At 40.9% G+C, this 22,854-nt stretch overlaps 1 protein-coding gene across 1 annotated transcript; it reads right to left on the bottom strand.

The window, feature by feature from the left end:
* Positions 1-598: 598 nt before the first annotated feature.
* Positions 599-21,859, bottom strand: c2cd2l (c2cd2 like). Its single transcript, XM_042430278.1, has 15 exons — positions 21,585-21,859; positions 20,826-21,275; positions 10,286-10,381; positions 9,810-9,929; positions 9,031-9,141; positions 7,956-8,069; positions 7,707-7,806; positions 7,487-7,619; positions 7,262-7,326; positions 6,892-7,013; positions 6,132-6,300; positions 5,914-6,015; positions 5,243-5,376; positions 4,363-4,576; positions 599-1,859 (listed from the first exon to the last, which is right to left on the bottom strand). Exons 2-15 carry the CDS (start codon positions 21,189-21,191, stop codon positions 1,609-1,611), a joined length of 2,097 nt encoding a protein of 698 aa, XP_042286212.1. The 5' UTR covers positions 21,192-21,275; positions 21,585-21,859; the 3' UTR covers positions 599-1,608.
* Between the last annotated feature and the right edge of the window lie 995 nt (positions 21,860-22,854).

Here is a 22,854-nt window from a genome sequence, read left to right as displayed (position 1 = left end):
TGCTCTGAAGTCCCATAATGAATGCAGTAAGTTAAAAGATTTTTCTTTTTCTCTAACATAATGCAAATGTATGTACATTTTTACATCCTGATTCTACCATTTTGCCTTTGAAGGATGCAGCATACTCCTTTGAATCTTAGCTTGAGTATCACGTCAAAAGGATCATATGTTAATTACTGTCTCTAGTTGCTAGTAGCCATTTCATATCTAACCCTGAGTACGTCCACTCCACACATCACTGTGTCGCAAACTTTGAATAAATATCAATCTTGTTGCTCCCAATGTCTCTGCAGAGCATCTCTGAACACTTCCTTCAGACTTCAAAGTTCAGTTTTTTCCAATCAAAAATGCAGAATTGTTGCAGTATTCGCACTGATGTGAAACTTGAGGTTTACAATTAAAAATAGATGAATAATGCTCTAAATGTTAACACACAATTTAGTTTTTAGGTTTATAAAAGATTTTGCCTGCAAACGATGCAAGACATTTTATGAGAGCACATTAGATGCAACCTTGCTGCACAGTAATGACGGTTATTGCGATAATTTTATGTCCATAAAAGTATCAGCTGAAGTCTTAATAATGTGTCTAAATTCACTTTTGAATTAATTGGAGTCAACAGGAGAGACAAGGACAGCAGGACCTGGACATGTTTTTTTTTAGTTTAGTTTTTTTTTTTTTACCGACAACAGTCAAAATTTAAAAAGTTTCAACTTTGCCCACCTTGAAAAGTCTGCTAGAGATCCTACAGTATGTGTTTCACTGACACTGATAGACTGTATTTATTGTTTTAATAACAAGTCTGAGTTATTCTGAAGAGACGATTCAACTGAAAAGAAGGGTTGAAGTTTCAGAAGCAAACTGAAATGCATTTATGAGCAGAAATTTCAATGATATTTCACAAAGTACCTTTATAAAATAAAAAGTACAATAAATATATGATCTTTTTCTTATAGATACAACATTGAACAACATTCTAAAGCCATGTATAAGCAATTATGAATGAACATTACAACTAGATTAAGAGTGTTTTTTTGTTAACTTATTTAAACTATGTTTAAAATTACCTTTGTATGGAAAAACACAGCAATGTCTATTTTACAGTGTAATGCAACTATGATGACTTGTTTTAGTAAAATAAATAGCACTTGTTTCATGAGAACCACATAATAATAAATTACTTTTATACAACCCAAGGATTTTACATGTGCTGCTAAAAAACATAAAAGTCCAAAGTGCGACCAACAGTGTCATACTGGAGTTTTATATCATTAGATAGTTTTCGAGTATTTCCACCATCAGTCACAATCAAACACTCCTGCTATAGTTTGTGTTCGAATGGTCCACAAAGCAGCAAATGCCTCGAAAGAGATAAGCTTCATAATCACTTTTCAACTTCAATAATGCGATTAAGTGTGACTTCTGTCCTGAAAGTGCAATCATTTCTCTCCAGAGGAAAGTCCTTGCAGAGGTATCCTCCCTCTGAGATGTACAGGTGACAGCCCACCTGGAGTGTTCAACCTGTCAAAGACTGGATTCTTACAAATGTTTAGTTCTTCTTCTGACAGTAATAGCAGGATGACACAAGTCCTGTCCCTGCAATGATAATCAGTTATCCAGTGAGCTGGTTCCTCCGTTGGTACTGGTGGCTTTGCCTTTTGATTTGCCTGATGAACGGAAAGAGAAGCGTTTGATGAGACGCCGAGAGAAGCTGCCAGACTTTTTACGGCTGCTGGTTGCAACAGCAGCAAAATTAGTGTCCATGTTGGAGATGTCTTCATGCGACTGGCTGAGGCAGGACTCCTTCTCTCGATGTCTTCTGCGGAACAACAGCTTCGTACCACTCTGTAGAAAGCCCACTGGAGGAAGCAGACAGAGTACATCACTGCATTAAAGAGGCACCGATCTGTGTAATGAATTAATTCACTGATTTCATGTCACAGCTCTACTGTCAAATAGAATGAATGTTCTTTTTTTAGCACTCATAAGTCCTTTAAAGACCGCTTTGGTCTGGTTGGGTGTGTGCTGCAGCATGGACTCCAGGGGGCAGTGGCAGGACCGAAGTCATGTTATATGGCCTATAAATCAGTGATTGCTCAATTGAAGGTTTGATGTTATGTAAGCCTGATTTGTTTGCAGATTTGTTTGCATCATACATAAGTTTTTGCAAGGATTTATGTATCCACTCTAAACTACAATCAAATACAATAATAAGTCCTCAGCTGAACTCAGGCAGCTTCATAAAACAAAGAAGCTGCCTTTACAAGTGGAAACACAGCTGTGTACAAACAGGCCAACTACACATTTCAGAAGGCCGGTAGGGTAGCCAAACACAAACACTCCCAGAACCTGAAAGGAAAATTTGCATCTAACAACCCAGCTGTTGTCTGGAGACCACTGCGGACCACCACAAACTACAAAAAGTAAACCCCTCACAATTATCAACTTGCAAACGACTTCAATTTATTCTACAGATTTGACGCCTCTCAATCTGAGTCTGCTCCCCCATCCCCCTGCCTTCCACTTCAAACCCCCGAGCCACCCAGCAATCCTCCGTGCTTCTCCCCCCTTCCCCCATTGATGATAACCAAGGGGGAAGTCTGCAAACTTTTCAAAACCCAGAAAGCCAGAAAAGCCCCGGGACCAGACTCTGTTTCTCCATCCATCCATCCCCATCAGCTCTGTGCAGACCAGCTGGCCCCTGTTTTCACAGACATTTTTAACCACTCCCAGTCCCTCTGCACAGTCCCAGCCTGTTTCAAAAAATCTATCATCCCTGTCCCCAAAAAGCATAAAATCTTGGAGATGAATGACTACAGACCTCTTGCATTAGCATCCTTGGTTATGAAGTGCTTCGAAAGGCTTGTGTTGAGACGCATGAAGACCATAACAGATCCCCACATAGACCCCCTGCAGTTTGCCAACCGGGCCAACAGGTCAGTAGAGGATATCATCAACCTGGGCCTCCATTTCCTCCTCAAGCACCATGACATCCTAAACAGCTACCCCAGAATCCTGTTGCTGGATTTCAGCTTTGCATTTAACACCATACGACCAGAGCTGTACCAGCTGGGCGTGCCTGACCCGATCTGTCAGTGGATATTCAGCTTTCAGACAGATAGGATTCAGTGTGTGAGGATGGGTAAGTGCAACTCCAGCACCCTGTCCCTCAGCACTGGAGCCCCGCAGGACTGTGTGCTTTCTCCCCTGCTTCACCCTTTACACTAACGACTGCACCTTCACCAACTTCTCAAATTCACTGACGACACAACGCTGGTCAACCTCATCCATAACAGCGACAAGTCGGCCTACATGCAGGAGGTACAGCGGCTGGCATCGTGGTGCAGTGCCAACAACCTGCAGCTCAACGCCACCAAAACTGTTGAGATGGTAGTGGACTTTAGAAAAGGCGACACTGTCTTGCCCCCCTTCACACTAAACAACACAGCAATTCGATAAGTTCAGTCATTTAGATTCCTGGGCACCACCATCAGCCAGGACATCAAATGGGAGAACAAAACACTTTCCATCCGTAAAAAGGCTCAACAGAGGCTCTACCTTTTGAGGCAACTCAAAATATTCGATCTGTCACATGGAATGCTGGTGCGGATTTACACCGCCATCATCCCGTTCATCCAGACCTCCTCCATACTGTTCTGGTTCCCCTCAGTCACCCAGAGAGAGCGACACAGGCTGCAGCCCATCATCCGCAGCTGCAGCCTGCCCTCCCTCCATGACATCCACACCTCCAGAGCCAGGAAACAGGCCAGGGGCATCCAGACACAAGAACACTTTTTTCCCCTGCGCCATAAAACTCATTAACTCATAAGCCTAACTCCCCCCTCAGCCTGCAGACCTGCTGCTATCTGTCCCTGCACCTGCCACTAACGCCCCCCCCCCCCCCCCCCCCACCCACCCACCCAGTGTAACAGTGTCATCATAACAGTGTCTGTGTTAGATTTTTTATTGAACCCACCCAATGTAACAGTGTCCATGTTATTTGTTAGATTTTTCACTGAATATAAATGTCTTTGTGTGTTCTGAAAGCTGAACCAAGGCAAATTCCTTGTATTTCTATACTTGGCTAATAAATGGTCCTTGAATCCTTGAATGTGAAAAATACCACTACTACTACTGCTTTAATGACAAGAGAAGGTGCAATCAAACAATTTGCAAATCCAGTATCTTAATTGCAGAATTTTGTGTTTGCAAACAGCATTAGACACTAATGGAAACTGAACATCTCCCCCTATGCTTTTAGTACAAAGACAAAGCAGCAAATTGTTGTTGTCTTTGTGTGTGAAGTATTCAAGATATTCTCTGAGATCAAACCTGGTAATGTGCAGCTGAGGACTGTCTTACCTTTATGGTCCTTGAGGCTGCGGGTCTCCAAGGCACCAGTGGAACCAGTGTCTGATTCCACATCGTCTACAGATGGTCGTTCCGACACGTCGGAGGGTGTTGTTTCATCCGGGTCCTGGTGATGCCCCACCCCGTAATGGTTGCCATGCATGGCCGCGTCCATGGCTGCAGCGTAGCCGCTCGATAATGCACAGTCATCTTCTGAGAGCGGAACCTGACAAGCCGTAAATTGAAACAAATGATGTCCTTTTAAAAAAATTAGCATGTTAATTAAGGGGTTATTTTGTCAGAGACAGGGAAACGGATGTTGGAATCCCAACTTAAAAACGCTGCTTAATATGAAGACATCATGTTATTATTATATATTGTTATTTTAAAATAAGCAATGTTCATCTCACACTTTCAACATCATGACACTTACACATCCCAGTGAAATGTGTGTCAGGTTTCAACTGCAACCTCTTGCACTGAATACATTTCTACAGGCTTAAAGGCAAAAATCAGGTCAGAAGACTGCTGTAATGTGATCCAATGGAGGGCTGTGACTGTGGACTAAATTTGGATAAAACTCATTTTTCCTGGCTCCATTTCATTGCATTTTATATTCCCTAAAAGTAGCATTTGTAGACTTTGTTAATGGCTCACTGATCATGTATTTGGTGTGAAGTTTGGTAAATCATCAAAGAAAAACTAGCTGTGCAGGTAACTGACATCCTACTGGTAATAGTAAACTGAAAATGATCGAACCAACTTAAATAAATATACTGCACTGCAGGTCTAAAAATGAATAGAAGAACATCTCATGACTCTAGTTTTATTTTATCAGTGAAGGCAGAAATTCTACAACATACTACATGTGACATAATTTCCGTTCTCTGACCTTTGACACGCCCGAGATGATCAGCGTGCTCCTTTTTGTTGGTGTCTTGCGCGCCACTTTGGAGGCGGACTCTGTCAGCTGACGAATGGCCGTCTCTGCAACAGGATCCAGGCCGTTCGAGAGGCGGCTGCCCTCTGAGCGACAAAAGCACAAATATGTAAATCAGCATTAAAGTAGTGAACTTTTTTCAAAAAGTACAGTTACTTTTATACAACCCAAGGATTTTACATGTGCTGCTAAAAAACATAAAAGTGCGACCAATAGTGTCATACTGGAGTTTTATATCATTAGATAGTTTTAGAGTATTTCCACCATCAGTCACAATCAAACACTCCTGCTATAGTTTGTGTTGAAACATTTTTTATTGCAGTGCATGACAGTTTGAAAATGTGTGGCTAATCAGAAATATCTACCAAACTACAAAGAATATTATTTTTATGTCTAAGACATATTGCACAGTTAAGAAGGTCTGTCATGTTAATCAGACTGTTTTGTACTTCCATATGAGCAAGTTGTTTACCTGTGACTTAACTACATCAAGGCTTTTTGAGCCTGGACATAGAGTGCATGCTGCATCCCTCTCATCTCGTGTTACACTGCTGCTTGTTGCTTATCCTACTTTGCATCTGTTATGTAAAACAATAGGTCTGGCCTGTCAGTCTAGAACTCACTGCTAAGATTGGGGCTGCTGCCGCCGCCTCTGCCATCAGACAGGATGGTGGGTTTCTTCTCGGTCACTTCCACTTTGGATGGGGAACACAAAGGGGAATCACCTGAAAGACATCATAACTATTTTATGTCATTGTTCATATTATTACAACATTTTTTTATCGCTCGTTTGTTGTACATCCACCCCGTCACAATATAATAATTCATGCTGTAAATTTACCTGGACTGCGTTCCAGTTTCAGTCGAGACTGGACCGTGGTCACAGTGGTGACGATGGTTCCGTCTGGCATGATGGTTCGGTCCATGTCGACTTTCTTGGTGGGAGTGAGTGAGGAACGAAGTGGTAAAGCGTTGAGCGCGCGAGGTTCCTCTGATTCCACGTACAACAGCTGGAGGAGTCAAAAAAACAAAACATGAGAGAGACTCAGACGCTCCTACAATGCTCACATTTAAGTCTTTTCATTTAGCAAATAAAATGTGTACTAGTGGTGGAGGTGGGCACTTTATTTAAACTCGCACCTGGAAATACAGGAGAAATTTTAGATGACTAATCAGTGAAGTTATAACAGGTTGCATGAGAGGTACAGGAGATGTTATCTCACACTCTGTAGGTTATTTTTTTCATCTTTTTGTTGAGAACAACAATGAATGTACCAATATGAAATGTTAGCCTACGTACATACTGCAGATGTTTTGTCTTTGGATAAAACAGCAGAGAAATCTGTAGATTTCAAGAAGGAAAAAAAAAAACAAGTAACCCTAACAATAACTCCTAACCTGGCTGAAAAGGCTAGAAGAGATCAGCTGTAAAGGCGTAACAATGGACTATGTATCAGCTGTTATACAACACTCTCTCTCCTTTTGTTGTGATTCTTTGTTTCATTCCAGCTTGCTTGATGTTAGATAATAAACTGTGATGTAACTGTTACACTTCACAGCACGACAATGTGTTTGAAACAGTTTCACATCTTGTCACTCACCTCTGCGGTGATGGTAGCGTTTGGTGCCAAGCCGTGGCCGGGGCTTATTGACAGTGTATGTTGTCCTGTAGGAACTTTGTGCTGGAGGTCCAAGGCTATGGAGGCGTGGCCGTGCAGGAACTCTACCAAGATTCAAACAAAACACACGTCTTAACATCTTTATATAAACAGCATGAAAGCTGTTCATTAACTAGTAGTTCTGAGGCTGCAATAGGAGCATCTCCTGACATTTCTATTCCAAAACGCTAACAGAGACCATTACAGTGAGTCTGCCAACAGAGCATTTTAGACATTAAAGGTTTTGCTTAAGCAGTCTAAACATTACTGCTGATCAGGTTTCTGAACAGCATCCAAAAGTAAATTGCCTTACGTTCCCTTCTGCCATTCCGCTCCAGAAGTCTTATTCTCAGCTCTTTGGTTTCTGGGCTCAGCTCCCTTCAACACACAGGACACAACTCTGTTAGCATTAAAGTGAAACCCCACGTCTACATTAACTGGACTTTTTCTCCAGGCTGGTTTTTCCCCTTTATGTCGGCATGAAAGCACACAATCATGACACATTAACAGCCGTTTGACGTCACAGATGCTTTCTTACAGAGTCATTTCTTCACTCCATTCCAGTGGGGCGTTGGGGTTGCTGGGAGCAGACAGGAAGCAGGTTGTCCTCTCTGTGGAGGGTTGGTCCAGGGTCAGGACGCAGCACAGCTCCCCCATTCTAGACCACTGACCTGCAAACACACCGCGACACAGTGAGACCTCGGGAATCAGCAGGGCGCTAGACTGAAATGATCTGAAGCTGAGAGAATATATCTGACCTTTACTTAAGGTCGCCCTGAGCTGCCGAAGCAATAGGCGTCGCACCAAGACGCTCTGGGGTACAGAATTTAATCCCACTGATAGATGCTCCATGGGGGCCTGAGAGCATGCAGAAAGAAGGGTTCAGAGCACAACAACAAAATCACTTCAGGCACAGGATCGACCATATAGCATTAAGTCACAAATGCATTTATTTCAGTCTTATTGCAGCTGTTGCTGTTAGCAGGAAAACAGGAGATATTTCTCACCAAAGGACTGGATGCACAAGTCTTGAGGTTGAGGACCATGGCTGGTTGAGTGCTGAACAGAGTATCCTCTATCAGTCCTTTAATCATGTCCAGGTCTGCCTCACCGTCAGTGCCCTGAGAAGAGGAAGAATCAACAGATTACTCTCTGATGATAAACTCATATGTGTTGTAGCAGGACACTATGGACACAAATTGGGGCTTTTATTCAATTTTTATGTCTGATATCATCTAGGTCAGTCTCTAAACGTTTAGACTGAGGACAATCTCCCAGGTTTCGTTGTTAAAACTGGGTGGAAACAATTAGAGAGTTTAAAAATAACCCTGCATTGCAGAATCAATCCAAAGTCTTTAGAGCGGCCCTTCATGTCGGGGCGATGACATGCAGTTAACTACGGAGGAGAATAGAGGAAGAGCATCATTTCCGGTAAGGCGTGTCCCTGACAGATTGTAAGGGGTGTATGTTTGTTAGCGGCCGCTCTCACTGCCTCTCAAGCAACTACTGTGCATTTAGAAATCCCCAGACGGTAGGCGGAGATCTCTGATTGTCTGGTAATGCGAGACTAGATATCATCTTACTTCTAATAATATCCATGAAAAACAAATAGGATGTAAAAGTTTACCACCGCTTTAGTCTGAAACCAATTTAGTTTGTTCAAAAAACATTGCATTTTGGGGGGATTGAACGCATCCCAAAATATCATACTCATATTTGTCTTGACTACAGAGATCAAATTTAGACTTTTATTCTTGTTTAGATTCAGTGGGTATCCCAGAAGGCCTTTCTTCAGTAGTGATAACAATGTCTTGTGCTACATATTTTGTTTTTGTTCCTTATTTTACTGCTTTTGTTACTGTCTTGACATTCAACTCACATGCAAAACATTCTATGTTAAATCTTAATTGACAGAAAGTGTGAGCATCTTCTCAGAAAAAAAAAAAAAATATATATATATATATTATTAATTAATTATTGCATTTTCTTTTTTAAATGTATGGAACATTTTAGTTCACGCACCCTGGTGCCCTCATGAAGCGGGCATATCATATTAGTGGTATCAATATCAGATCATCTCACCTGTCTCTGCAGCTTGCATGGAGACAAGGTCAGAATAAACGATGGCTGTTTGGAGAGAGTCCAGGACATCAGCAGTCCCTCGTCCTCCACGTCCTCCAGACACACAACCACCTGATGGAGACAGACAGGTGGAGCAGGTTTGGAAAACACATTAGACACAGAGGAAGACAGCAGGTCGACAGGCATGCGGTGGTTCTTTTACAACTGATCGCCACAGTATACTAGTAAAGATGTTATGTGTGACATTTTTACATCAATAAGTAATTACCACACAATTTAATTTAGAGTCCTCTTCCTAGATAATTGGCAGCCTCTGAAACACTGTTCACATTAGAAAACTACAGCAAAAATTTGGCAGAAAATGGGGATTGGGATGGGAGTTTTTTATGATACAAAACATGTAGAGGGTCCTGTTCTTCCAGTGCAAAAAGAAATATTTCTTGTTATGCTAGGTGTTGGAAGGAGTGAAGTGCAGATATCAAAATATCAGCAAGAGAGAAAATAAACACTACTGTGACAGGAAGGAACAGAATTTATGGGAAATTGGTTCTTAATTTTGATCAATGTTAGATGTTCTTAACTATGATGTGATTAGTGTGCAGTGAAATACACAAAGGTTCTGTGATTAATGACAACTACAGTAAAAGCAGGACCAGTACATGCAATTTACGGGTACAAATTTGAATAACAATGCAAATGATGCTCTGATATTTTCATTTGTTTTAGAGGTCTGCCATCAAATGTGCAAATTGCGAAATCCAGGTGGTGTGCTTTTGTACCTTTGCCACCATAGGTGCTATACTGATCTGATAGGTATCCATGGAAACGGCAGCTGGTGACTGCTGGGTGACGGTCACGGGAAATGTCACTGTGTCCACCCAACATTTACAGTGTAAAACCTGTCAAACAACAAAAGGCTGTCAAAGGACAAAACTAGAAAGGGAGAAAAAGTTCATCCTTTGAGATGTTTCCGCAAAAACAAGATTCAGTCATTACTAACAGACAGTATCAAGGTCCTCATACCATCATATTTTCTCTTTGACTATTGATTTTAATAGTCAAAGAGAAGATATGATGGTATGATCTGGTCTTACTGTTGTTAAAGAAAAACTACACGATGACATACACAACTTTTGTATCAGATTTTCTGGCATGTATTGCTCCAATTAAAATTGACTGGGTGACTGGACGGCTTTACAAGTTAAACCTGTGTTTTTAACAGCTGTAATGAACATTTACCACAAAGATGACCTACCATTCGGTGTGATGATTGGTCAGTGCAGGTCACACTATCTATTGCGGAGGCAGCAGTAAACTGGAGACTGCTGTCAAAAGTGATCTGGATGGAGCTCTGGGAGAGAAAGAGGAAGAGAACAAACACCCTAAATATTACATAAGAGAACAAAGAGAGACACTTGGGGGTGACATAAAAGGTTTTGTACTGCAGTGATACAGTCCTTAATGTGACTGGCTAGCCGTTAGTCATAATCCTTATGGATCTCTTCTGAATTAGTGAATGAAACTGCTTCTTTATCACTTGAACTAAAATGCAAATTAACTGGGGCAATTTATGAATTTTAAGCATGTTTGGTATCGGTGGTTGAAGAACTCGTAGACTGTCACATACACTGCTGATCACATAATTCTAATCACACACTTAAAAAATATGAACATTGTACTCCAGCAACCTCATCATCTTTGCAGAAACAGAAATGTTCCTTTAGGCAAAACTTTGTGATAGACTCCAGAGTATTAATGTGTAATTATTTTTTCTCATACAAAAGGTTCACCATGACAAAATGTCAGTGTTAAGTCTGATGCAGAAAAAAACATGAAGTTAATGTAATGTGGCAAAGCAGTGATTGAAGCTTAAGCAGCACTGTGGATTTGTGCATTCGGATGAATAGTGCCTGAAGATACTGGCAAAAGATTTACAACATATGTTTAACCAAAGGCTGGTAGGGAGTACATTCAAGTTAATATGAGGTTTTGTAATAATGCAGTTTCAGTTTCATTAAAATGTGACTCTTTTAAGCTGCTCAGAGGACACTGTGCTTCAGCCTCTATTATCAGAACTGCCTCCGTCAATGCTTAGTCACAGAAAAGCAGCTTTTACTGTCTGTGCGCTAGACTTGGAAGACACCCTTCACAAGAGGAATTAGTATCTCTGTAGAAAAACAATTCACCAGAACCGTGAAAACACCAGTGGCCTACTATCACTCTGTATGTGTGCCAGAGGATCTGTTTCACTGGATGGTTTTAATTGGCTCAGGAGATGTAAGTGAGAGAAAACAAATCCCCTATTGTCAGGGCATATGTTCCTCTAGGTCCAAGTCCAATCTCTATCAAACACAACGGCGGAGGCGGGGCAGAGGTGGAAGGATGATGTAACAAAGTTTGTGTCTGCGTGTGTGTTGGTGTGTCCAGCCAGAAGGGCAGGAAGCCAAGTGCAATGCTGCAAGCTTACGTAGGTTCCCTGGACCAACACTGCAGTCACATGATTACACCCTACAACCGGCTGTGTTTACTTCGGTTGGCTGGAGCCTCTAAAACAGCTCAGTCACCCAACCATTCATTATATCCAAAGTGCAGAACAAATATGATGTGAGGTATTTCAGATTGTGTAGCCTTAGAAAAACATTAATCACGGGGTTGTGTGTGGCTCATAGATGCATATTGCTAAAAAGGTTTGCGTCCCTGCAGTCAAACATCACAGGCATCTTTGCAATGAGGCTAATTAGAAACATTACAATGTTATGAGCAAATCCTCCTGAATGTCAGTGGTTTTTTGGGGCACCCACATTCTGCAAAAATTAGCATGATGGGAACCAATAGAATTACGTTTATATTTAGATAGTTTCTCAGCATTTTGCCTTTATTAGGCAGCTGGGAGTGTATGAGGATAGAGAGTGTGGTATGACGTGCTTGATGTTTTATTTCAATCACGCTAATAATCCATGACGAAAAGAAACTGACAACTTAAAAATTCTGCATATTAGGACACATAGCAGTGCAGGACTGTCAAGATGAGTCAATCAAAATCTCGCATGCCTGAACCCATGCCTGGAGGTTGGGTCATCAGATTTTCGTTTCCATTCCATTTTTGTCAGCTTGGCTGGCTGCGTGGTTCTTGGGATGCCCATATTGGTTGGTCCACCGATTTGGTCCAGACTGAAACATCTCTACACATACTGTATTGGATGAATTGCTGAGAAATTGGATTAAGTGTGCTGACTTGTGTTTACCTGACCTTTAATCTAACACAATCATCAGGTCAAATTTCAAGCAGCTCAATACTTTCGTTTATGTCTAAATACTTTAAAAACTGATATTCTCATCAGCCTCAGCTGTACTTTGTGTTTCATGTTAATCAGCAAATGTTGGCATGCTAATATGCTAAACTAAGATGGTGAACATGGTAAACTTTATACCTTCTTAACATCAGCATGGAGCAGCAACATTGCTGTAGAGTGTAGACTCTTAGTCTTGTGTATGTCAAAAATGCTAATCCGTGACAAAAAGAACTTATGTAGCCATCTGGTGCGCTGTGGTGTTGTGTATCCTCCTGGCAGAGGCCACAGAGCTCATTCTGTCATGGATAGGGCACTGCTAGCAGCATAACCACTTATTTGTCCTTGTGAATCACCACTGTTCAAGTGTGTACGTGCAGGGTATTTCTGGAAAGAGATAGTTCCTGAGGACATCTCTGGTGTCACTTTAGGTTTGTCAGAATCACCCCCTTTGGGTCCGACTGGCTGAACGCCTCAGAAAAGCATGTGGGTCAACCAGAAATACACTCTGCCGGTGGCTTTTGTTGACCCTCATCTTCTTTTCCTGCCTTTTCTTTTAGTAGTGTCTATCTGAGGTTCAGGTTACATAAGTGACAACACTTATGGCAAAAAACTACTTCTGAAGTAAGTTTAGTGATTTTGAGAAAACATATACAAAAAAATCTACTGTCCGTAATGTAGAGGTGTTAGAGCTGAAAACATTTTTTTTACATGAATACACAGTTTTGCTAAATGTTGGAGTGATTGTCCCAGTTCTCCAAAGTAAACCAAAGTGTGTTTAATGGGTTTTTCCAACTCGATATTTATCAGAGTTCGATCACACTTAAACTGCCTGTCTGGAAAAACTATATTTAGTAAATATATTCTGTAAAGTACTCAAGTAACCTGAGAGATTAATGTCTGCCACAGAAAGACTGTAAATTTTGGCTGATGAAGCGAAACTGGCTGGTAAATTTGCATCTTATCAGCGGCCGTGAGCGAGGGATAGAAAGGTTAGTTTACTGCACTATCATAGCAAATGAGTGCTGAGTGCTTAACGTCCCCTGTCGTTAAGAAGAAATCTACTTGAGCATAATCACAGGGCATTAATCATCTACCAGCAGCTTCCAGTCAGAGAGGGAAGATGTGAACTGTGGCCTAGGGCTAATCACCAGGCTCTTTGTATTTGTTGATCTTGAATGGACAGGGAGCTTCCTTCCCTGCAGATGCACACTTGTATGCTCTATTAGTCCTCCTCTACCACCCACTGAACCCAGTGACGGTAGCTTGACATAATGTGTCAGCTGCAGATGCACACACAGTCTGGCGATGCTATTATGATCCGCAGGTCTGAAGAGGCCAACCGGTCCAGTCCTTCAAGCCTCCTCCACGAGCTAATCCAGCTAGAAACATCTGAATGGCTCCATATCAAGTCCTTTTGCCAAGACAAGATTATATCCAGAGGCTTCTGCAGTGATACTTCAGCAGACAGACACTTCCTCTGGATAAACAAGTGAGTCATGAAACAAGCTGCATCATGGAATTACTGTCCAAAGACGCAGGAGGGAAACCAAAAAGACAGTATATGCTGTGGAGGTTAGCATTTTATGCTGCTGAACAGATTGTTGTTTCTATGTTTAACATGCCTATGTTTAAGGAAAACCAATACCGTGCAAACCATCCTCATAGCTTGTGTTTCATGCACATTAACCGCCAGCTAAATCAGATGATTTGATGTTGTAACTGGTATAAGAAGTAAAGATTGTCATGTTAATTGTACAAGTGTTTGTGGATACAAGTACAGTACATCTAGTGACCTGTGTGTGTGTTAATGCAGCAAGCGGACGTCCTTCGCCACATATAGCTGCAATGAAGCCGTAGGCCAAATTCATTATTATTAAAGGGGCACAGTGAGAGTGAGAAAAAGGGGGGTGGGGGTCAGTGGAGGTACAGTAGACTTGACATATCTTCAAATCTGTGAAGAACCCAGCTGCAACACAAGGACAGAGCTCAACCACTCTGCTTTTCACCCTGGGGTTGCGATTCTCTCCTCTAACCTATCTCTCCAAAGACAATGCAGCTGTAGAGCCATCAAACTCACACAGTATACTTCCATGTGTTGTAGTGTTTCCTGTATTTTGAGTTATTGATGTAGTCCCACCTAAATATCACGTATGCCCACTACAAATAGATATAGAAATGCAAGCATTAGTACAGGGCTGGGCAATATATCGATATTATGATATGAGACTAGATATGGATATTGTAATATCATGATATGGCGTAACTGTTGTCTTTTCCTGGTTTTAAAGGCTGCATTACGGTAAAGTGATGTAATTTTCTGAACTTACAGACTGTTCTATTATTTGCCTTTACCCACTTAGTCATTATATCCATGTTACTGATGATTAGTTATCAAAAATCTCATTTTGTAAATATTATGTGAAAGCAATAGTCATCCCTACAATATTGCCGCAATATCGATATCGAGGTATTTGATCAAAAATATTGTGATATTTGATTCTGTTCATATCGCCCAGCCCTACATTTGTGTTTACTATTTGCTGCTATTCCCTATGTTTATGTCACTACTCCCAACTTCCCTGTCAGGATTCAGTCTCTTGAATCATTTTTAGTCTGGTCTTGTTATTTTGAATCCTGGACTTCAGGAGTCAGGGTCAGGTTTCCCCTCAGGAGGGTCGCAGCATTCTGACGACACTAAGAATTAGTGATACATGAGCTGTAAGCTTGCACTGTTTACATGGACCCCCATGAGTATTGAAGCGTTGCGTCACTCTCTACTGCAGTGAAGTCAAGAAGGCCGAAGAGAATATCAACAAGGACAGTCAGACCTGAAATGAATGTGAACTACAGATATGAACATCTTCATGTAAGACTGATAAAAAACTACCAGGTCACCAAGCACAGAGGAGCCTGCTCTATGAAGCTCAATATCTCTATAAATAAAAATGAACCCTAAAACACACTTTGCCATGTAAGTTTCTACCTAAAACTTAAAACCAAAATCCAACAATACAAGGCATTGATGACAAAATCCAACATGTTTGATATTGCTACTGAAATATCCGTAATGTTCATCCCCATTACTGTGAACAGCTTAACTCACTGAGTGCAGCTACCCAGTTTCCGGTGAATATTATGTTTCACAGTGATCTTAAGAGCAAGCAAGTCTTAAAAACCCATGATGTGAAAGGCCACACTTACAGGCAACACCAGCCTGCATATCATATTAGCTCATTTTCCACATCATGTGTGAATAAAGAGTAAGATATTCCGACAAATTACCCAACTTGGGACCTTGTAAGACTTTCAGATTTTTTGTACTGCAGTTCTAGTGAGAGCAAAGATACTGAAGAGGTTATGATACTCTTACAATAGATAGTTTCAGGGCAGTGTGAGTGAGGCAGTCATAATACACTGTCAGCTCTGCGTTAAATAAAAATGATAGAAGGAGTATCCGCACACTAAATCAAAGCTCCCTTTAATTTCATTTGGTACTTTTCGACCAACTATTTTTCAGGCAAAGGGTGACTTAAAATCATGTAAGATCCAGGAATAATGGATCAAATGTGGCTAAAATTCTCTATCATGGTGTATGTCATTTTATACCACAAATTTGTGATATATAATACATTTTCTGAAAAATAAATTCAGATATTGTTAATGTATAAAACAGTGATACAGGAATTTCTGTTTTTGGTTAAACCAGCAAATCAAATAGTTAACAAATGCACGTACTTCATCACATTGATGCAAATACATACAAATCCAACATGACCATAGAAACATTAATAAGAGCTATTAATAAGGCAACTATGATGATATAAACGGTTTGGTTAATAGCTGGACCTGAACCCATTTATTGGGCCCCATAATCACTTTTAACATGGTATATTTTTCATTCACCACTTTTTGATGATGACCAACTATATAGTTTGAGCTGCAACTAACGATTATTTTCATTTTCACTTAACCTGCCAATTATTTTCTTTCATTAAAGGAACAGTTTCACATTTAGGGAAATATGCTTATTAAATGTCTTGCTGAGAGTTAAATGAGTAGATTGATACCACAGTTTCAGAATAAAATTTTCTGCCACAGTGCATCATTTCAAGTATCATGTATCATGTTGAGTCTCACATGGAGAAAGGAGAAAAATCATTTGTGAATCAATAAAAAAAGCCCAACATAATGGGGCCTGCAGAGTGAAAGGTTTTGCTGAACCCTGTTTATTAATTAACTTGCCTTTATTTGGGTGAATTTCAACATAATTATTTAAAGACCTCTGTCAGCATCAATCTAAAATGCCGAAGAAGTACTTAGGCTAATGCTATAAAGGATTTGCATGCTAATCCCAACATGATGACACCGAAGCTGTATCTTCATCGCCCTGTGTTCCTCCGGAGGGGCTCATGTTTTGCTGATGTAGAAACATAATTGTGAAATGCAAGACAGAGGTGAACGTGAGTCTTTGGGACCACAGTTTGGGCCGTTGCTGTAGTGTCTGTTTTCCAAGCGACCACAGCAACATGCCTGGCAGGTGGCAGGTGCTTATTGTATGTAAGAAGCAAAAAATATCTCCACGAAACCCCCGACAGCAGGTTTTTCCAATCAAGTTTTGAGGGAGGAGGTGAAAAGCCAGAACATAAGGTGAACCAAGTTAAAACAAACAAGACAAGGATTGTGTCTTCAATCACAAGGCCACGCTGGCTCTTAGATATACCTCTAGGTATATCTATGTAAAACAATGTTTGTCTTTTGTAATCTCAGTGTCATGTTCCAATCAGTACCATAAACAAAGTGAAAAAGTGATTTGCATACGCCCCAGACACATTCAGAACATCAGATTGCTCTGCATGCAGACACAATGACTGGTAGATATTTTATTGTGATGAGTGAGCTCGGGAAGCCTTGGCTCACACTCTCAGTTCACAAACTGAACGCCACATGGACAAAGAGGCGTGGACAGCTTGTCCCTCTCTCTCCACTGCCACTGACGCATTTATTCAGTCTGGAGAATTATCTTAAAATAAACGTCATATAACTTATCACTGGCAGGTGAAAAACTTGTTTCTACTTCTTTCTAGCCTGTTAATTGCATTTTCTTTTAGGTTCCCCAAGTGTTTCATAAGCCTAAAAGTCAGACAGTCACAGATCAAACCTACAGAGAGCCATGAAGATATAAGGTTCTTACATTAAATCAGGCTTTTGCTGAAAAATATCCATTGCAACCCTAAAAAAACAACGCCTTAAATGAAGCCTGTCTACTTTCTACAATAAGCCTCCCTTGTGTATTTATTATAGCCAAAGGGTGATTTAGATTCAAATTACTAGTTTTATTCCTAACAGAATATCTGTTCTATGAGCAATTACAGCTAGATTGTATTGTGATTTATTTTCCATGATTGTTTGAGAGAAAAACAGCATGTTTGTCCTCTGGAAACTCCATTAAAATCTCACTGCATACTCCAAGGTTCACCCAAAGTCACTCTAATGTTGTTGAGTTTCTTAGTAACTGACAGCAACAAAGGTCACATTGGATCATATAACCATTGGGCAATTGTAAGATAACTAAGCTGGCACACTCCCATTTACCACCATAAAGAAAGAAAGAGATGCAGTTCTAAAGATTCACTGAGCCCTCTAATTACCAACACAAAAATTAAGCTACTTAACCCTTTGATGAAAACAGATAACATAAAAAGCTCAGCGGGCTTAATGCTGCATACCAAAACATATGTGGTATGCAGAGAATATATATAAAGTAACTTGAGGGAATCACATGAAGAAACGTCAACCACTATAGCACCGTGTGTATACAGGACGGTAATGTTTACACATTTTCATGTATCCTTCTCAAAAGGAGAAGGTACTGTCCTCTTCATTTTTAATGAAGGTTCTGAACACGACACAAAGAATATCCAACTTTAAGGGAGCAGTTTGACATTTTGGTAAACACACTTGTTCACTTTGTTGCAGTGACTTCTTGGAGTCTTGTCATGAGGTTGCGAGGCAACCAACAGAGACTCCCAAGAAGCCACTGACCCGGCCAAGAAATAGCTCCCTGTGAAACCACAACTTTTTTGGCTTTTGTACAGATTAAACAAACCAGAGTTAACATGTTAATTAGCTTTAGAGAAGCTGGAAAGTGTTATTTTCCCCTTTTGACAAAGCCAGGCTAGCTGTTTGCCTCGGTAGTTATGCTAAGCTAAGCTAAACACTTCATACTTCATAATGAGTGTGCAAATACGAAAATGGTATCTATTAGGGCTGCAACTAACGATTATTTTCATAATCAATTAATCTGTTGATTATTGTCTCGATTAATCGATTAGTTGTTTGGTCTGAAAAAGGTCCAAAAGTGGAGAAAAATGTTGATCACTGTGTCCTAAAGCCCTCAAGACCAACAGTCATCAACCCAAAGATATTCAGTTTACTGTCATTAAAGACAAAAGAAAACCTTAAAACATTCTCATCTGAGAGGCAGGAATCAGAGAACTTTTTTTCTTGAAAAATTACTCAAAACAATTAATTGATTATCAAAATAGTTGGCGATTCATTTAATAGTTGGCAACTAATTGATTAATCGACTAATTCTTGCAGCTCTAATATCTTCTCATAAAGAAAAAAAAGGCATTTTCCAAAATGTCAAACTGTTCCTTCCAGATTTACATTTATTACTAGTAAAGCTGGATGATAAGGTTTTATAAGATTTAGCAAATGTGTGCAAAATCACAATGGTTATTGCTGTCTGTTTATCATTATTATTATTATTATTATTATTATCATTATTTGGTTTAAACTTGGTAGACAGACGGCCTTTGGCCAAACAGATCAATTAATTTGGTTATGATGGTGATGAAACTTGGATTTCAATCATTGCGTGTGCTGCCATCAAATACAGTTGGGCGAGTCTAACATCTTTTTAATCTGGGTGCTAAAAACAGGCAAAGAGCAGCTTGTCATACAAACAGAGTCATATTCATTGCATCATTAGGCTACGACCAAATGTATTTTTTTCCCCCAAAACCAATATACAACAACTGCACCATCACTGGACAAATATTTCAAAGTATTTACTTGAACATCTGAGAGGAAGTCTTTCAATCAGCTGAGGTGAGGTGACCCCATATGAATCAAACAATCGAGTGCTGTTTGTTGTCCACGTTCACTTCTATAGATTGATCTGACCCCTTTAAACTCCCCGTCAACTCATCTCTCCCTCAACACACACACTTTCTAAGCGGGGGATAGAGGATCCATCTCCTCTTCCACTGCTCATAGGAAACATCTGACTGTGTGGCAGACTTTGAATCACAGATCAAAGGAACTGTTTTCAAAGGAGAAAGACCTTTAGAAAGTTATGGTAAGCCTCTAACACATGCTTACTGTGTGGAGCACTGACCACACTGAAACCACTAGTTATGTGTGAAGCAGATCAGAAGCAGGTCAGACTGAGCTGGTTAGTTTGGTGGCAAAACAGTGATGCAGTTATTCGTTCAGACTTAAAAGTGACTTCCAGGTTTCTACTCTAAATGCTGCAGTTTTAATATAATTTGACAAACGCTGCTTTATCACTGGCAACAAAGGTTACGAGCGGCAGGAAAGGTGAGACAACCGTTCTTCTTTCTTGGACAACAGTATCGATTGTGCCTCTTTCTGATGTGATTGAACACCCCTCAACTCCCACCCTCCACCCTCAGGCAGAGGTATCAGACTATTTATATGAGGTGTGGGTGTTCATACTGTGGCTACGCTGACTGGTCTTGCCTCCCCGCTCTTATTCGCATTGATTCAGAGCTGTTACGCAAGGCTCTACCCCCCCATCCTCTTACCGATTAGAGACACTCCAACTCCCACACCTCCACCTCCCTGCCTACACACACACTCTTCCAGCGCACATGGGCACACCAACTGTGTGAGCCCTTGCTTAACTATGTATGCCTCTGCTTAGTGGAGTAACCTGCTCTTTTACACACTGCCATCATGTTTATTCAGTCCTCATCTGCAATATGATTTGTGCTACAACTCCTTCCAATAACAGCTTAAACATCCCCTCCGAACATGTATTAAAACAAATAAAAAGACTGTTTGGAGCAATATTGTCTGTCTGATATGTTTTTTCCACAAAAAAAAAGTGTAATTACCATGTTAAAATCCTTAAAATAACGTCTACTCCTTCTCCCTCATTAAAAATTCCAGAGTCTATGAATATGCAAGTTTCAAGTTTCCATATCACACTTGTGTAAGTTGAATGTTGAACCAGGATTGGCTCCAAACTAGTTGTGATGTCACAAATTATGCTCGTAGACCCGCCCCTTCAAATTGGATTTTTAATGAGCACAGAGAAACTTTCCACTTTCAACAGATGAATGGGAAAACAGCCTTCTAGTGTCAAATCTGCACATACATCATTCTGCATAGTGAAGCTTAAACATCCAACTGAAGGAACAAGAATAAAAACACATTTTTGAGCGGAGGGGGACTTTAAAGATCTCAACTTACCCCATGCCTGCAGGCTTGCTCATTCAGAGCTTTGATCCAGGTTCTCTGCCAGTGCTCCCTGAAGGACTTGAAGGAGAACAGGGAGGTCAGCAAGCCTTTAACCCCGGCCTCAGATGCTGGTCCCCCATCCCGGCCCGAGCGCAGCTTCATCAGGAAGCCCCAAACACCTGCAGCCTGGCTCTGGCGGGGCTGCGAGAGGGAGAGCTGCAGCGAGGCTGTTCCTCCTCTGCCCAGCTTGGCTGTCCTCCTTGCTCTCCACAGCCGCAATACGGTCAGCGAGTACTGGAGCAGCCATGCCAGCACGATGAGCAAGGAGGCTAGGAAGAGACCCACCAGACACAGCCAGCCCAACTCCTGGAGCTCCATCACCGTCTCCCGGAGCCTCTCATATCACCAGGTCCAGATGGAAATATCAGGACTGTCAGTCAGAGCAGACCAGCCTCCTTTAGCCTGTGAACGGTGGCGAACAGACAGTCAATCATCCAGCATTTTGATGCCTACTTACACGCTATAACTGAGGAATAACCCAGAATACACAGGAGACACGCAGAGATGGTGGCTATAACCGCCATTAACTTTAATTTGCTTGTTTTGAGTGGCGTTAAAACACCGCTTGTGTGTGTATGAAGCACTGAAAACTGCATTAACATTACGTAGATGTCTGAGAATGAGTCGTGTATTATCACAGAGGACGATGCAGCGCAGGTTAACATACAAAACTCGGCGTCGACACTCAATTTGAGCTACAAACCAACCTACCGTTTAACTTGAACGGTCCGAGATGCAGGCTGGAGGGAATCGAAAGCAAGTAATCGTAACATGAAACGGGCTTCATGGCGATATGAAACGCTGCCAGCAATAAATGTGTTTGTCCCATCTCAGAGTCATCTGCGATGTTTCTAACGATGTCTCTCTGCTGGCATCTACTGATTTAAAAGCGGAGCCATCACCTACAGGCTCCAGTAGGTTTAAAACCTCCGCTGCTCATACCCTCCCACTGTAAGCTCTCCAGAAACAGCAGCAGCGGCCCACAGATGGCGCTGTGGAGAAGGAAAGCGGCGTTATTTCTTTTTTTACCACCCGCATTCTGCGAAGACCCGCCCTACTCTGCTTCTGATTGGCTCTGACCTTGATGTGCTTATTTTAATCCAATCATTTCACTCCTCGTGCCTAAACCTAACCAATCTAACGAAGGAAACGAGTACTAGCCAATCAGAGGCAGAGTAGGGCGGGTCTTCGCGCAATGCAGGAAAGAAAGCGAAATCAAAAAGGAAGTGAAAGACACAGCCATTCAAAATAACAGCAAAACCTTAAAACGTCAAAACATTTTCAAACCAGTTTGTAATAGTCGTTCACAGAGCAGAGGGCTCTAAAAGCCCCCAGTTCACCGTACATCAGTTGGGTTTTGTTTGTTATATTATTGGTCGTATGATAACCTTGCAACATCCTACTACAATGTGCAATACTGGTGCAATATTATTTCCTGGTTTCATAAACTGTAGTGTGTTTTTTAATTATTTTTTATCAATGTCATTGGTCTTTGGTTTTGTTTTTCTTGTTTTGTATGAATGATGTAAGGTATGTATGTGAGTATCTTAGGGAGATACATTTTTTGTGATGCAATAACGCTGAGCCCAAGAGGAATTTCCCTAAGGGGACAATGAATTATACCTTATCTTATTATCGTTATTTCTGCATGAGAGTAATAGCAAAATATCAAGCTATTATCAAAGAAGTGCTGTACACTATCCATCAAGTTAATCCACCAAGGCCCATCTACCTGCACCAGTGGTGTAATATAAGCTAAGTGTACCTTACTTGTGGCTGTTTTTAAAAACTGTCAGTTTTATGCTCTTTCATACTTCTACTCCACCTCAATTCTCAGGCAAATTGTACTTTTTACTCAACTATTTGATAGTTATATTTACTAATTACTTTGCAGATTGAGATTCTACATACAAAACAGATTATGAGCCTATAAAATGTGATGCATTGTTATCATGTAAACTAGCCAAGAATAAATACAGTT

This window comes from Thunnus maccoyii, chromosome 13 (genome assembly GCF_910596095.1).
Source record: "Thunnus maccoyii chromosome 13, fThuMac1.1, whole genome shotgun sequence".
In the NCBI taxonomy this organism is placed as follows: Eukaryota; Metazoa; Chordata; class Actinopteri; order Scombriformes; family Scombridae; genus Thunnus; species Thunnus maccoyii.
Note: the sequence above shows the minus strand (reverse complement) of the source record. Positions and strands in the feature narration are given on the sequence as shown.

Bases quoted from the DNA above. Each gene is read 5' to 3' on its own strand.
- c2cd2l (XM_042430278.1), bottom strand. From the start codon at position 21,191: ATGGAGCTCCAGGAGTTGGGCTGGCTGTGTCTGGTGGGTCTCTTCCTA. The intron at 7,620-7,706 runs GTCAGATATATT...GTGTGTTTGCAG, and splicing joins CAGGGCGACCTTAAGTAAAG to GTCAGTGGTCTAGAATGGGG. The intron at 7,014-7,261 runs GTAAGGCAATTT...GAATCTTGGTAG, and splicing joins GCGGAATGGCAGAAGGGAAC to AGTTCCTGCACGGCCACGCC.